General features: G+C 41.0%; 1 protein-coding gene across 1 annotated transcript in view; it reads right to left on the reverse strand.

Moving 5' to 3' along the window:
* Positions 1-14,269, reverse strand: part of BRF1 (BRF1 RNA polymerase III transcription initiation factor subunit) — a 171,004-nt gene that overhangs the window by 141,938 nt on the left and 14,797 nt on the right. Inside the window, exon 2 of the mRNA XM_027716641.2 lies at positions 13,725-13,805. Within this exon, the coding sequence (XP_027572442.1) occupies positions 13,725-13,805 (81 nt within the window). The remainder of the gene's footprint in view (positions 1-13,724; positions 13,806-14,269) is intronic.

The raw sequence follows: 14,269 nt of genomic DNA on the forward strand, positions 1-14,269 counted from the left end.
CTTGGTGATTAAAGCCAACTTCTAGGTACATATATGGGGTCCCAAACAATAATGCCAAGCAAACACAGCTCCCCCAGGGCAGGTCTACACAGCATGGATCAAAAAACCAGGTTTAAGCTGAACCCAACTCCTTGCCACACTGGAGCCTGGGTTTGAGAAGACAACACTGTACTTCTCTCTCTACTTTTTACGTGTCATTTGCTTATAATTTCTATTGGAAAACAAAGTTAACAGAAAAATCTCCATGTAGGAAATAATTACATTCATTTTTCAAGTGTTAAGTTTTCAGTGTAGGAATTACATCTAAAATTACAGCAATAATAATGCCTTCAGGATGGGTAGGCATTTGAGAACTCTTCCCCCCCTCCTGCAATTACTTACACTTCCTACATTTCTATCTACATGGTTGACAGTACCTAGGTTTAATCTAAGCAGATGAGTACTTAGCTGTCTTTATTGTCTAGAATGATTCAATTATTTGAGTACAAAGAGGGGGAAAAAATCTTCAGCTAAAGGAATAGTTTGGAACTTTAAATTCATGATTTCCCATTCCACAGCTCATCCATAAACAACCAGTTCTGCAAAGCCTTAGGGAAAAAAGCAACTTTCTTTACAACTCCAATTATTTTACAACTGTTGAGGTAAAAAAAGTTGCGTCATGTTATATGTATGATCTAAAGTTTTTTTCTAAATAAGAGAAAAAACCATTACATTTATTGAAGACATTGAAAAGAAACTGTGCATTAGGAGCCTGGATGGTTTTTTTTAAAGAATGTCCTTCTGGAGCAGGATGGAGTTCCTGCTCTTCAAAACTTGCAAGGTTAAATTAAATAACATTCATGAAAGAAATTATGTTCAGCTTATGAAGAGACATCACTTTTCAACCTTTCACCTTTGCTAACTTAATGTGAGCCTTCATAAACTCAGCACCTAAGAAGGACTCACTTAGGCTACAGCCCAGATATGGTCCCGTACACCCAGCATCCAACCTCCTAAATTATCCCATACACCATTTCTACATCAAAGATGATCATAAACTAAAAATCCACTCTGAGCAGCTAGCAGAAGAGCAACCCCAAAACTCTCAGGAAAGGCTCTACTTTAACGACATGATTAAAGAAAGAAATTATCTTTCTCACCACTCCTCCCATGAAATTAGAGTTGAATAACTACGGTAATGGCAGAATTGAAACTTATTTTCCAGAAGCGTTTTCAGCAGTGTGCAACAGCACCACCTGGTGATTGTAGGTGCACAGTATTTTGAAGATATCCACTAAGTTAAGGCGTAGTAATCAGCATAGAACAACAGATTTTAGTCCTAGTTGTGTATAATTTGGCCATTTTTTCCATTACATTTGAACCAGAAAATCGTAACATTTTTCTGTTAAAAACTGAATCAAAGTCCTCAGAGCTGGCATCACTCAACTTCTAAGTGATGTTAAGTGGTGAAAGCTCTTGACATAGAAACAGCCAGTTCAGTAAAATACAGTAATTGGTTGAAATGTTTTAACATACCAGGTTAACAAACTGATTGCTTAAAGGTTTGCTTTGTAGTCCACATAGATGGAAAGGCCACCTCAGAACTAGAAACACCCAAACCTCAGTTACCAAAATACTCAAAAACAAAAAAAATCAAACTGGATGTCAGGTATGCTGTATATTCTGAACTGATTAACATATAAACAGAATCAGCGTTTTGGTCCTAAAATGCATTAGGAATTTTACTGCTGCCCCATCAAAGCATCGCAGAACACCTAATACACATTGCTGGAAAAATCCTTAGGGATCCTGAAATGAAAATGTTCTCCCTAAAGATGTCGCGAGCGACAAGAATTCTGTCAGAGCCGAGCATTTCTTCCTCATCGCTCCTTTTTAAGTTGCGACTAAATTAGCACAGGCTGCGCACTCCGGGTGTGTGCTGGGAGGAGGGAGGGGGAGAAAACGGAAGATATCAAGGCCTGAGGCACTTCAAGCGGAGAGCATCCATCTGCCAGCAGCAGTCAATGAACAGAACATTTCTAAAATTTCTTCCCACTCACTGCAAGTCAAGCCAAAAGAACAGAAAACACCTTCCTTCACTCTGACTGCAGGACTGAACGTAACAGGACAGTGGGTTATAAATAAATGTTAAAAAAAAGAAAGAAAAGCTAAGAAAAAAAAGAAAGAGAGGAGCTCACTACGCAGTCCTGCATTCAGCCTCTTCTGCTACAAAGCTGGTTTAAGAGGCTCCTGCTCATTCCTACGTCATCCATTCCCTCCTCCACTGTGTGGTGGCACGTGGAGGAGCGAAGTGATCAAAGGTAAATAGGAAAAGAAAAAAAAAAGGGTTGGTTCTTTTTAATTTTTTATTTTGCTTGTGAAACTCAAATCATTCCACTGTACCAGTAAACAGATGCATTGCCCAAGCCAAGGCACAGCATATTTGGATGAAGGGAATGGGAAAGGGCAGTTGAGGGATGGGAAAGGCTGGGATCAAACTGGCTTTGCTGTTTGGAGATGCTTATCATGGAAATGGACTCCAGGGAGCTGCGTACCAGGTCAGGGATCACTTGTGTGAATGCATAGAGCTGTTGTTCAGGCTGGAACCAGGGTTTGGCTTTGAGGTTCTTGGCGGTTTCTTCTTTTGACCAAGGCTTGACATAGGTCAGTCTGCTGATAAATTTGCTGGTGTGGCTGTACTGGGCACAGAACCCTCCAACTGAACACACACTTCATACCTTTACAGAAGCCTGTGTTTCTTTTTGTTTGCCCTTACATTTGGGTGTTCCACCAGTGCACTCTGTTTGCCTGGGAAATGCTGCTGCAAGCAAAGGCATCGAGCAGGAGCCAGTCTTTTGCAATGGCTGTGCTTGTGCATCTGGGAGGACACCTCACACAACTGGGAAGGCAAGAGGACAATCAAAGCTGCACATGCACTTCTGCACAGGGAATGAGGTGGTAATGTTGTGGAGAAGCATCATCACATGCACTGCTGATACTGCTCTGATAGTGCTCCCTCAGCCACTGCTGGATGCCTATGACAGAAACTGTGCCAGATGTGCATGGACAGGTGCTCTTACAGCCCTACAACAGGAATACAGCAGGAATACAATGTGCCTGCACATCCTCTCACAGACACACTTTGACAGATGTCACTTGTGTCCCACAGCAACAGATCCATTCTGGTTCCTCCAAGACCAGCCATGACGAGATGGGATCACAACTAACTTGTGTTCTGCTGCAAAGTGCAGGTGAAACAAGAACAAAGGTGTATGTAAGAACATAAGCAAATAAATCACAGTCTCCTTATAAAATCAGGGTACACAGGCACTAAATTTTTTCTGTTGTTATTTCTGCAGAGGGTCCAGAAGTTTAGTGCTGCAGCCATTATTTCAGAAAAGCCATCTCCCAAGAAAAATGCAATAGCTCCACAAGCAAATCACACTTGCAAACCCTTGGGCTTAGGGAATGCTTCCCTGCAGTGTCACATCACTCTCCAATTTATTTCATAGAGCAAAACAAGAAGGCACTTTTGACACATGAAAAGGAACTCGGCACTATCAGAAAACACAGCAATAAAAAGCAACAACAACCTTTCCCTCTCAAGTTTTGAGCCACAGTGCCTACAAAATGACACAAACACTTCAGAACTCATGTTTCAATGTTTAAAAGGCAGTCCTATGCCATATAAGTGACATACATGTTTTTCACTATCAAAAAAGAGAGCAGCAGTTACATGGAACTTAAACCAAAGCTATGTTACCTGGAGTATATTTTAAGCTTGTCAAACAGCATTCCAAAGCTAAAATTATTTAATTCATATGCCTGTTAGAAGAAGTAGATTACTAGCACTGAAATTTATAGACATTAGTAGAGGGGGAGGAAGGTGGAGAGAGGCAGTCGCCTATTTTGTGCCACACGGTACGAGGAGGAAGATAGACCCATTAATATCCAAGTTCATCTCCTCGTGAATGGTACTATAAAAAGCAAATGTTTTAAAAAACATTAGCCCACTAGATAAACTGTCTTTAAGTAAACAATTGCTCTCGAGAGAAATGACAGCTTCCAATTACCTACACAAGGCTGTAGGGCGATAAATCTCCATCAGTGAATTCCACAAGCATGATATATATTGTTTTACTCTGTGTCACACAGAAATTGTCAAAGTCAACAGGGAGAAATTTTGAGATACAAAAGGCCAAAACTTCAATATCCAGGCAAGAAATTTCACAAGCGTGAAGAATTTTAGAGGGCATTTCTTCTTTTGTTTGACAAAACAAAGCAGAGGTTTGTGCTTCCCTGGCACGAGAGTTCTCTTGCCCACAGCCAGCTAATAAACCAAGAGACAGAGCAGAGACAGGAGAGGAGACAGAGCAAAGGAATCATGAAAGACACCTTTGACTCTGCAGTCACAAACAGGCCAATTCAAGGCGGCTGAACATGCAAATATTTTGTTATTAGTTAAGACAAGAGGAATCGTGTTAACTCATTTGATCAAGACTGCAATTTTTTTTTTTCAACTTCAAAGACAATCTTCAAAATTAAAAGAAACAACAGAGACTGTCCTCAGACAATCTCCCTGTGTAATCATACACATACAGACTGAATCGACACCTTCAAGGAATTTTAGAAATGCCTTTTCTAATTTTTCCCTTCTCTGGCTAAGCAAACACAGGAACAGAGTAAGGAAGATCAGCAAAGCTTGACTCATGTATTTCAACCCAGTGGAATGCTGTGTTCAAAGTTCAATCAGTCTCTGGGCAAAATCCTACCATTACATTATCTCCAGCAGATCCTCTGCTCTTTACTTAAAGGATCCCAGATCATCTTTAGAAAAGTAACAGATCTCATTAAAGAAGACTTGGATTCTTTTCCATTATACTGTCCCTGTAAGGATAAGCAGCACATGAAAAGCATCTCCACAACAGTACTTTATTCATCATTCCCTAGCAACAGACAAAGCTTAAGACAATAAAAATTTTCAAATTCCAACTCAAGTAATTAATCCACGTATAACCAAAAGGCTGTCCCAGATCAGCTGATGAACTTTTAACAAAGAAAACTGGAGATGATGAAACACAGGGTCTCATTAGCCATCTAAGAAAGAAGAGATTCTCCCTGTGCTGAAGGAGAAGCTGAAGTACCAGAAGGATCCGGGCTTCCTCAGAGGCCTCTGAATCAAACTCCATGGGTCCCCAAGAGTAATACAGAAACAGGCAAGGAAATAAAATCTTCTGGTTTTATCCAAATTCTTGGAGTAACTTATGCTGGCTAAAAAGTGGGTTTTCTGCCTCTGAGGTTTTTTTGTTTGTTTTCCTTAAATAAGTGTTTTGCCTGTCTCTTCAGGTCTTTGCTGATTAGTGCAGTTGCCTGCAAACCTTGGAAGCTGAAGCTCTGAGAAAGGTGAGTAAGGCACTGAGACACCTGAAGGTTCAGCCACCAAGGGCTCCAGCATGAGCTGTGGGTTGTGCTGCTGTGAGTTACCAGAGCCTGCATCGAAACAGGAAAGCCCACACCTACTGACACCCAAACAAGCCTCAGGAGCACAGCGGTCCAGCAAGCTGGAACTCAGACACAGCAGCCTTGTAACACCAGGAAAGTTCCCTGTTGAACTGTTACGAGATAAGTAACAGCAATCACACATGTGAACAGGCATATAGGATGGGAAAACAACATTCCTTTAAAAATCCTTTGATGAAGAGGTTAAGGCACCAGAGGTTTAGCATTCCAAGTCACAACTTTTCTGTTTTCCTGGCTCTGGAGCATGTTCTGATCAGAGAGAAAAAGCAATGAAAGTCAAGAAACACTTATTCAAGAAACAAATACGTGAGTGTTATGGCTAGGACACATGTATGTTTTAGCAGATGCTGGAGAGGGTGGATCTACAAGACAGGAGGAAGGAAAGCTGTGAGTGGCCTCAGTGGGAAGAAGCTTGAACTTAACATCCAAAAAGACAGAGCAGTTGGATGCAGTTCCTAGTTCAGTTTTGGCCATGTTAAGTCTGTGTCAACAAGGAGATCCACAAATGCAAAGGGATCCAGCAGACACCAAAGCCTACGATTCATCACCCTTATCTTCAGAGATGAGTGGCTGAGCTTAGTCAATATAGACTTCCTTTCAGTGAGTGAAGAGAAACAGACGCTTCAGAGAATGAGTCATTTGACTTCCTTTCGGATTAAATTAATCACACCCTAAATCTGTCTGTCTCTATGCAGAGACTCTGAAAGGAGCTGAGAATGAAGAGCTCACAAAGACATCTAAATTTTGCCACCCTAGCTCCAGCCATGGCATGGCACTAGATAGAAAAGGTACGTTGAGAATGAAGAAGTTTGTCAAAGGAAAAGGTTGCACTTGAAACAACAACAATCACCAAACAAAACAAACAACAATCACCAAACAAAACCAACAAGAACAAAAATCCCACCACCCAACAAAACAAAACACACCCACACACAGAAAACATGTAGTATCATCCCAAATGAAAAGGAGAAGATGCTCCTTATCTTCCTTCAAGGAGAGATGGGGAAAGTTAACACATGAAATGTGAAGAAGATGAGGGAAATGGATGAGACAGAAGGCGTTAATGATAAAAGAGGACTCATAAGGGACAAGGCAGTCGGCACATCAGAGAGGGTAAAACTGAAGCAATGGTCTGAGTAGAAGAGGAAGTCTTTCAATGCTTTATTAAGTAAAGAAATTTAGGAGGATATGAGACAAAACCAGAAAAGGAGAACTTTAAGCAATGATGAGTTCAAGCAATGATTATTTTAAAAGACAACAAGAGAAAACTCAATATGGTGCTACTGAAGGTAGAAATGAGAGGATTAGAATTAGTTTCTATCCCAACAGAAAGGAAAGCAAGAAGGACAAGAAAATGGGAGAGACACTAGACTAGAAGACTCATTACTGAAATCAAAGCCAGGGACAAGAATTGATACAGGAGGAAGAGTTAAAGAAAAGACTGTATTCAACAAAGGAAACAATCTGGAAGACTTCACTTCAAAGCCTATGCACAGTTGCAAAACTACAGATTCACTGGGGAGTAGCAGATACATGGTGGAACAGCTCAAATGGTTGGAGTCATGAGATGGATGGTTACAGGCTCCACAAGAAGGACAGACAGGAAAGGTGACAGGGACTCATTCTACACAAAGGAACAGCCTGAATGTGTGAAGCTCTGCTGAAAAACAAGTGACAGGCCAATAAAGAGTTAATGGGTCCGGATGAGAGGCAAGGCCAAAGGAAACACTGTCATGAGCAGCTGCCACAGACCATTTGATCTTGAAGATGAGGCCTCCTTTAGACAGCAGGTTCTCATGGTGAACCACCCCAGCTTCTGCTGTAAGGGAACCATAGCGGGGCACAGGCAATCCAGTGGACTTCCAGGGCATGTCAGGAACAGGTCAAGCAGAAGTACTGTTATATACCTACCACCCCTAGAAAGGAAGAAGTGGAGAGTGTAAAGTCTGACGGCAGGCTTGGTTGCAGCAACCCAGAGATGAGCAAGATGTTCAGGGTTGGACTCAATGATCCTTGTGGGTCCCTTCCAATTTAGAATATTCTGTGATTCTGTGAGCGTGAGGAAGATGGGTGGCATAATTACAACCCTGGATTTCAAAGAGAAGGCTTCAGTTTGCTCAGAGAAGAGGTAAGCAAGACCCCTTGAGGTACTGTTGTGAAGGCCAAAGAGGCCAGAAGTACAGTCTCCCCAAAGCACAAGGACACTCCATATCGATGTGCAGGATGTTGAGCAGACAGGGTATCTGGCAGCTTGCCTTTACAGCAGTTCATGAGTCTCCTTGGTGTTCTGTTGCAGTGTTTGTTTTCAGTTCTTTATGTGAGTTTGGAGGAAATGAAGCATTATCTGTGGCAGTGAAAAACTGAATAAGGGCTCACTTAAGAAAAATCTCCACACACAAGTTAATTGGACTGGATGGGATGCATCTGAGGATGCCAAGGGGGCTGTGGAAAAGAACCACCTTTGCCATCTTTAAAAAGTTCCAGGAATCAGAAGTTCTCTCTGACTTGAAGGCAGCAAGCATCAGGCTTCTCTTCCAGAGGGAGAAAAGTAAGACTCTAGGGGCAAGTCAGCCTCCCCTCAGTTTCTTGGAAAGCTATGGAAAAAGTCTACCTGGAAACCATTTCCAGACACACAAAAGGCAAGAAGGTTACTAGGAACTGCCAGCACAGATTCAATGAGGGCAGATCGTGCCCACCTGCAATAACAACCAGAATGCAGTCAAGGTAAACCGTAACCACAGCTCTTCCCTCCTTCCATCTCATCATTATCCCTGGTAGCCAAATTGAGGAGATCTAGACTAGACAGGTGACCTGCCACTTGGGTGAAAAACCAGCGTGGTTCCAAGGGTAGCGGTCAGGACTTTCACCCTCAGACTTACAAGTGAGATTGATACTGGGGTCAAAACTGTTCAATGCCTTCATTAAAAACACGAACAATTGGCCAGGAGATTCCCTTTGCCAGCCTGCAGATGACATCCCATCAGGACAGTGGTCAGTACACTGATGAGCAGAGCTGCTATTCAGAGGAATCTGAAGATGCTGCAGAAATGAGCTGACAGAAGCCTTGTGAACAAGACAAACGCAATTTTTCTGCACCTGGGACAGAAGAACTGCAAGGCAACAATACAGGCTGGGGACTGTTTGGCTATGAAGTAGGTTTGCAGAAAAGGATCTAGATTCCTCATGGACAAAAATATGAACATGACACAGCAGCACCCAATCACAGTGCTGAAAGTCAACTTCATCCCGGAGCCACATTATTAAGACTACAACCAGCAGGTCAAGATAAGTGATTATTATCCCCTGTTCAGCACTTGAGACTATATTTAGAGTACCTTGTCCAGTTCAGGACTCCTCTGCACAAGACAGGGCATTGACATACTGGAGCAAATCCAGCAGAGAGTTACTAACATGATTAGGAGACTGGAGCACATTGTGTGAGGTGACAGATGAATTTGCTTCGTCTTAAGACAAGAAAGCTGAGAGAGGAGCCTCATTGGTGTCTCCAGCTATGCAGTGGAAGGTTATAAAGATGGAGCCAGAATCATCAGAGATGCACAGCAAAAGAACAAGAGTCACATTTCATCAAAGTAAGTTCTGACTAGACAGGAGGGAAAAATTCTTCACAGTGAGGGTGGTCAACCATTAGAGAACAGGTTGTCCAGGGCAACTGTATCATATCCTTCCTTGGGGATCACCAGAGCTCAGCTGCACTAGGCCCTGAGCAGCTTAATGCAACTTCAAAGCCACCACTTTGTGGACCTCCAGAGGTCTCTTCCAATTTCAATTATTTTAGGATTGTACTATCCTCTCCTCCCTTGTTGGTTTAGTTTTGTTAAACAGCGTTTTCTGTTCCTCCCTTCTGGACACTTCTGCTCTTCACGCATTTAATATACTGTCCCGGTCTAATTCATGATGTGTAGTTCTGGGAGGAAGTAGGGCCCTCCACAATCACTTGTAATAAACCAGCTATGAAATTAGTGATGACGACACAGGTTAAAGAATAAAGCAAATAGTTTAAATGTAAACAGTCAAAAATGCATTACAGAACATCTACAGAAATGTCTTCCCATTTAGCATTAAAATACTGTTAGCTATGTTTTGGTATTTAAGAGGACTGAGGGAAAACACACATTCATTTCATGAAATAATTAAAAACACAGCGCAACAGTTCAGAAATTGGATTAAGCTAGATGCAGCTGCAATCTTCAAACTTAGTTTAAACCAAATTTGAATATCTGCAACTGAAGCTTTCAAGTTATAATCATGCCATTGACCTTCCTTCTCCTCTCCCTTTTCTTTTTGGTCACTGAGGACTATTGAAAGTATCAGAGCTCCAAGTCAAGAACAACTCCCTTGTAACGACGACTCTGACACGGATACAGTGAGAGCAGATTGCCTGCAAGGAAACAAGAATAAACTGGCTATTTAGAGAGATTATGTAATGCAGCACAGAGCTGTAAAATGAGATTTAAAGAGACAGTACTTTGCCCTTCAGCCCAGTAGGTAACCATAAGAATTAACCAATACTGTAGGAATTTGAAGAGGCCCAGACACAGAGGAAGAAGTCTTGTCAAAGGGTCTCCCCTCTGAGCTAGTATTTTATTGATAATTCTTCTTTCTCAAAAAAAACCAGCGATATTTAGCTATTTTTTTCAAATCCTTTAAAACAAAGTTGAAGCTGAAAAATCTCATGGGTGTGCAGGGTTTTACTACAAAAATGAACTCTATGTGCACAGATACAAAGCATTTTGTGGACCTGAGCTTGTTGAACTCATGGAGCTTCATACACTCAATTAGCATAGTACTGCACACTGAAAATCAAACTGATTATGAACAAATACAACAGTATTAAGTCTTTCCTGCATAAATATTTTAGCAAGTGTAAACAAGACTCCCATTTTTGTAAGCAGCCAATTCCCAAACAAACACACACAAACATCAGCTGGTTCAGCAAAGAAAGGGAGGAACTATGAACTGCCATGTCCCACCGCATTATAAATAGTGAGGAAACGTACAGCAAAGGCACATGTGATAGTTATGTATAAAAGACACTCTCACACAAACTTGGAAACTAAAAAAACCTTCAGGATTTGCTCACGGCTCTGTTTACAGCACATATATATATATATACACACACATATATATAAAACCACCAATGCACAAAATGATGTTTTAGAAGAGTCCAGAACTGTTGAGCAGTTGTTGGGAGATTTTACGTCTCCATTTCTTCACTTTAGAATGCAGGAAAAAAAATAAATAAAGTTATTACCTTAGGCATTCTAATGAAAAACTGTTTTTCATCTAATTCTAAACATCCTTTCACTAAAAGCCTCAAAAAACAGCAGCATCATACACTCAGCCAACCCCAGCTGCTTCACTGGTAATTAAATAAGAGACAGTGAGCCCATATCACCTCCCTTTCACCTCCCCAGAAAACACAGACATTACAGTAAGGAAGAATTTGGCCCAAACTAGATGGGGAAGGAGTGGGGGGATGGAGGGCTAGCAGGGGGAGGTGGTTGTTTTTTAAAAACCAGCCAGTCCCTGCTCTGTTGCTGGACTCTTCCCCCACCACATCAAGCCTGCAGGTTGCTGGCAGGCAGAGCAGGCGCAGAGCGAGACCCGCCAGCGCTCTCAGACCACACACACGCTCTCAGCTGCTCTCGAATCCTCTGGGGATGACTTCCATCCGCCAACCATCCCTGCTTCCCAGAGCCTGGCTCTTCCCTTTGGCCATGGCCTGCATGGAGCAGTATACAGGAGAAAACCGTGTGCTCACACCCCTGGAAGGCAGCGGCAGCCTTGACGCAGGAGGCGTGAGCAGTGGCAGGAACTGAAGGTGCTCTGGAGCTGTGCTGCACCAGCATCCCAACAGGAGCTAATTTCAGCAGTGCTTTTGCAGCTCAGTTAACTCTGGAAATGCCAACATTGTGGCACCCGCAAATAAATAATTTTTTTCTGATCAGCCATCACAGCCATCCAAGGATAACTGCTCATTTTTAGTACAGTCAGCTATCAGTGCACTCCAGTTTCAATGAAGAACTCCATACCTTTCCTCTAAGATACATACAGTAAGTTCATTTACCTTGCTACACTTTGAAGTCTAACCACAATGGATATTAACATAATTTCATCCCCCCTCCCCCCAAAAAAAAACATGATTATGGGCACACAGTGACAGGGTGAGATTTTGTAAGCTCACTGCCATAGCTCAATTTGCAATTAAAAGCTATGTAAAGCTAAAAGTGTGATTAAAAGCAGCACACAACCAGCTCATTATACAGTAGCAGAAAGAAAAGCCTTTCAAACACCAATTGCTCTACCTGAAATATCAGTTGCTGTTGTCATGCCTGGGACTAAGCAAGAACATCACTTAGCTCACTGAAAAGAACTTTCCCAGAGACAGATTGGCAGCATGACAAATGTAGGTTGACTACAGAAATCAAAGACCAAATACTTGCTCCTTATATAAAGGATAGGCACAAAAAAAAAAAAAAAAAGAAAGAGAATAAAACCTGCAAAGAGCCTCAGAGAGGTATAAGTGAAAAGAGAAATTATTTTCCTGCTTCAAAACTGTTTGGGAGATAAGTTCATTTAAAGCAAGTATAATTTCTTGTATGTGATGCTGATATACTTCAGCCAAGTCAGAATCACTGTGTGTGATCAGGGAGGCCCCACACACAAAAGCTGTGGGGAAGGAAGATGCTCAGACATATTCCCCAGCAAACACTCATCCAGGAAAGGAGCTGTGTTTAGATTCCAGAAAAACGCCTACACTGTCTTTACTTGTGATTACCTTTCAGCATAACCAAAAGGGTTTTTGAAGGATTCAAACACTCCAAGAAGCACGAAGACAGATTTTCTTCCATCAGCATTTTACTTTTCTACAACTAAAGACAAGTGGGCAGTCCTTATCCACAAAAAGCCAACTTATTTTTAAAATGCCTGTGCAAAATTACAGTTTTGAATAAAGTGCCTAAATTGAAAACCAAACTTCACTAACTGTAAAAGGTATTTTAGTGGTTTTATTCCACTACTTATATAGGTCACACATTATACAGGCATTTTTAAAACTCATGAGATAGTAACTTCGGGCCTGACACTGAAACTAGTTCACCTAAAGTGCAAGTTTTACTCTGCCAAACAACAGGGCTCAATAGTCTTCACTACACACAGCTGAATAAAACATTCTGTATATAAAACAATCTGTATCTAAATCAGCTGAATAAAGCTGAGTAAAGCAATCTGACTATAATTCAATAACAAAGATCAATCTTAACCTGTCTATGCCTATGGAGATATAATATCAATCTTATTTTTTATACCTGTGCAGGCATAATAGCAGTTAAGATTTTCTGTGTTTGAGCTGCAAGTGTGAGACTAATTTAGGAAAATATCTTTTTCTAAAATATCCCCCCCAAATGAGTACCTTATCAGTAAAACCCATCTACATCCCTGGTTAATTACCTGTCAGCTTCTGAGACTTTGCTATGACAGTCCATCAGCTGTCATCTCCAAGAGACATGAGATAGGAGTATTAATTAGCCAAAAAATGACAACTCCTGTCCCTTGATATGAGTAACAGCAATTGAAACTGGAAGACCGTTCTGCTTCTGGAATAAAAGCTGGTTTTATTAGCTCTCTTTAAAGAGTGTAGATTATGTAGATCTCAATTAAAACGTAAAGCATGTAATGAGAATATTTATTTAAATATCGTCTGTGCACTGAAACCTTTTTTCCATTTTTCCCCTCTCTGTTCAATAATCACATATTAAGCACCTGATTATTATGAAGTGTGCATAAATATACGCATTATCTCACAGTTGTACTGCTTAAAACCAAAAACATTGGAAGAATTATACTTAAAAAAAAAATATGTGTAAAGCATTTCAAGAACCCCGAAAACTGACAAAATAAAAGGCCACAACAGGTTTAACAGACAATAAGAAGGTGCAATGGGCATGTCAACCTTGAAAAAGACCTTTTAAACTATGGCAGTATTGTCAGGTGCCATTACCCTTTGTCAGCCAGCTACCTGACCTCATCAATCAGGTGGAGCAGCCAAATGAGAGCACAATGTAAAATCAGCACCAGGCAGACTTGTCCGCTGAACGAGAGGCCTGCCAAGGTTTTAAGGTCACTTTTAAAACTAAAAATTAATTGTAATCAATCATATTAACAAAAAAAAAGGTAATATCAATAAGACTAAAACTTGCTAGTACCATTCTGCAGAGTTTGTGCGCGTGACTCCTTTCCCAGATTGGCGTGGAATCCTCCTCCCAAAGTCGGTGTTTTGCCTGCACCTATTAGGGGGAAAAAAACAAACATCGGACATGTCAAAGGCAATAACTTAATTAAAATAAAACTTATTGTGCCACTATATGCAGTATCTGTATAATCTACAACATGTCAAATTACATTAAGAAAGGCTTAAAGGACTTAAGACCTCAAGTACCAATGCTGTGCAAATTATTTCTTCCTTGGGATACTGTAAGAACCACATGGCTCCATAAGCCCTCCCAATCTCAGCTCCAAAGGAAGTACAAAAATCTCTCGATGTCTATTTTAGGCAGAATAAGAAAATCAACACTGTAAAATATTTCTCAAAGTAAATGGTGAAAAACTACTTAGTTAATATATTTTGTCTGAAGAATATTCAGTGTAGAGTTTTAATAGCTAATTACTGGCACTACAGAACATAAAACCTGTTTAGCATTCAACAACAACTGTGTTGGCTACTGCAGAAATAGCACTTACTCTAAAATAA

This window comes from Pipra filicauda, unplaced genomic scaffold (genome assembly GCF_003945595.2).
Source record: "Pipra filicauda isolate LSUMZ 115617 unplaced genomic scaffold, ASM394559v2 scaffold151_size3305965_pilon, whole genome shotgun sequence".
NCBI classification, from domain to species: domain Eukaryota; kingdom Metazoa; phylum Chordata; class Aves; order Passeriformes; family Pipridae; genus Pipra; species Pipra filicauda.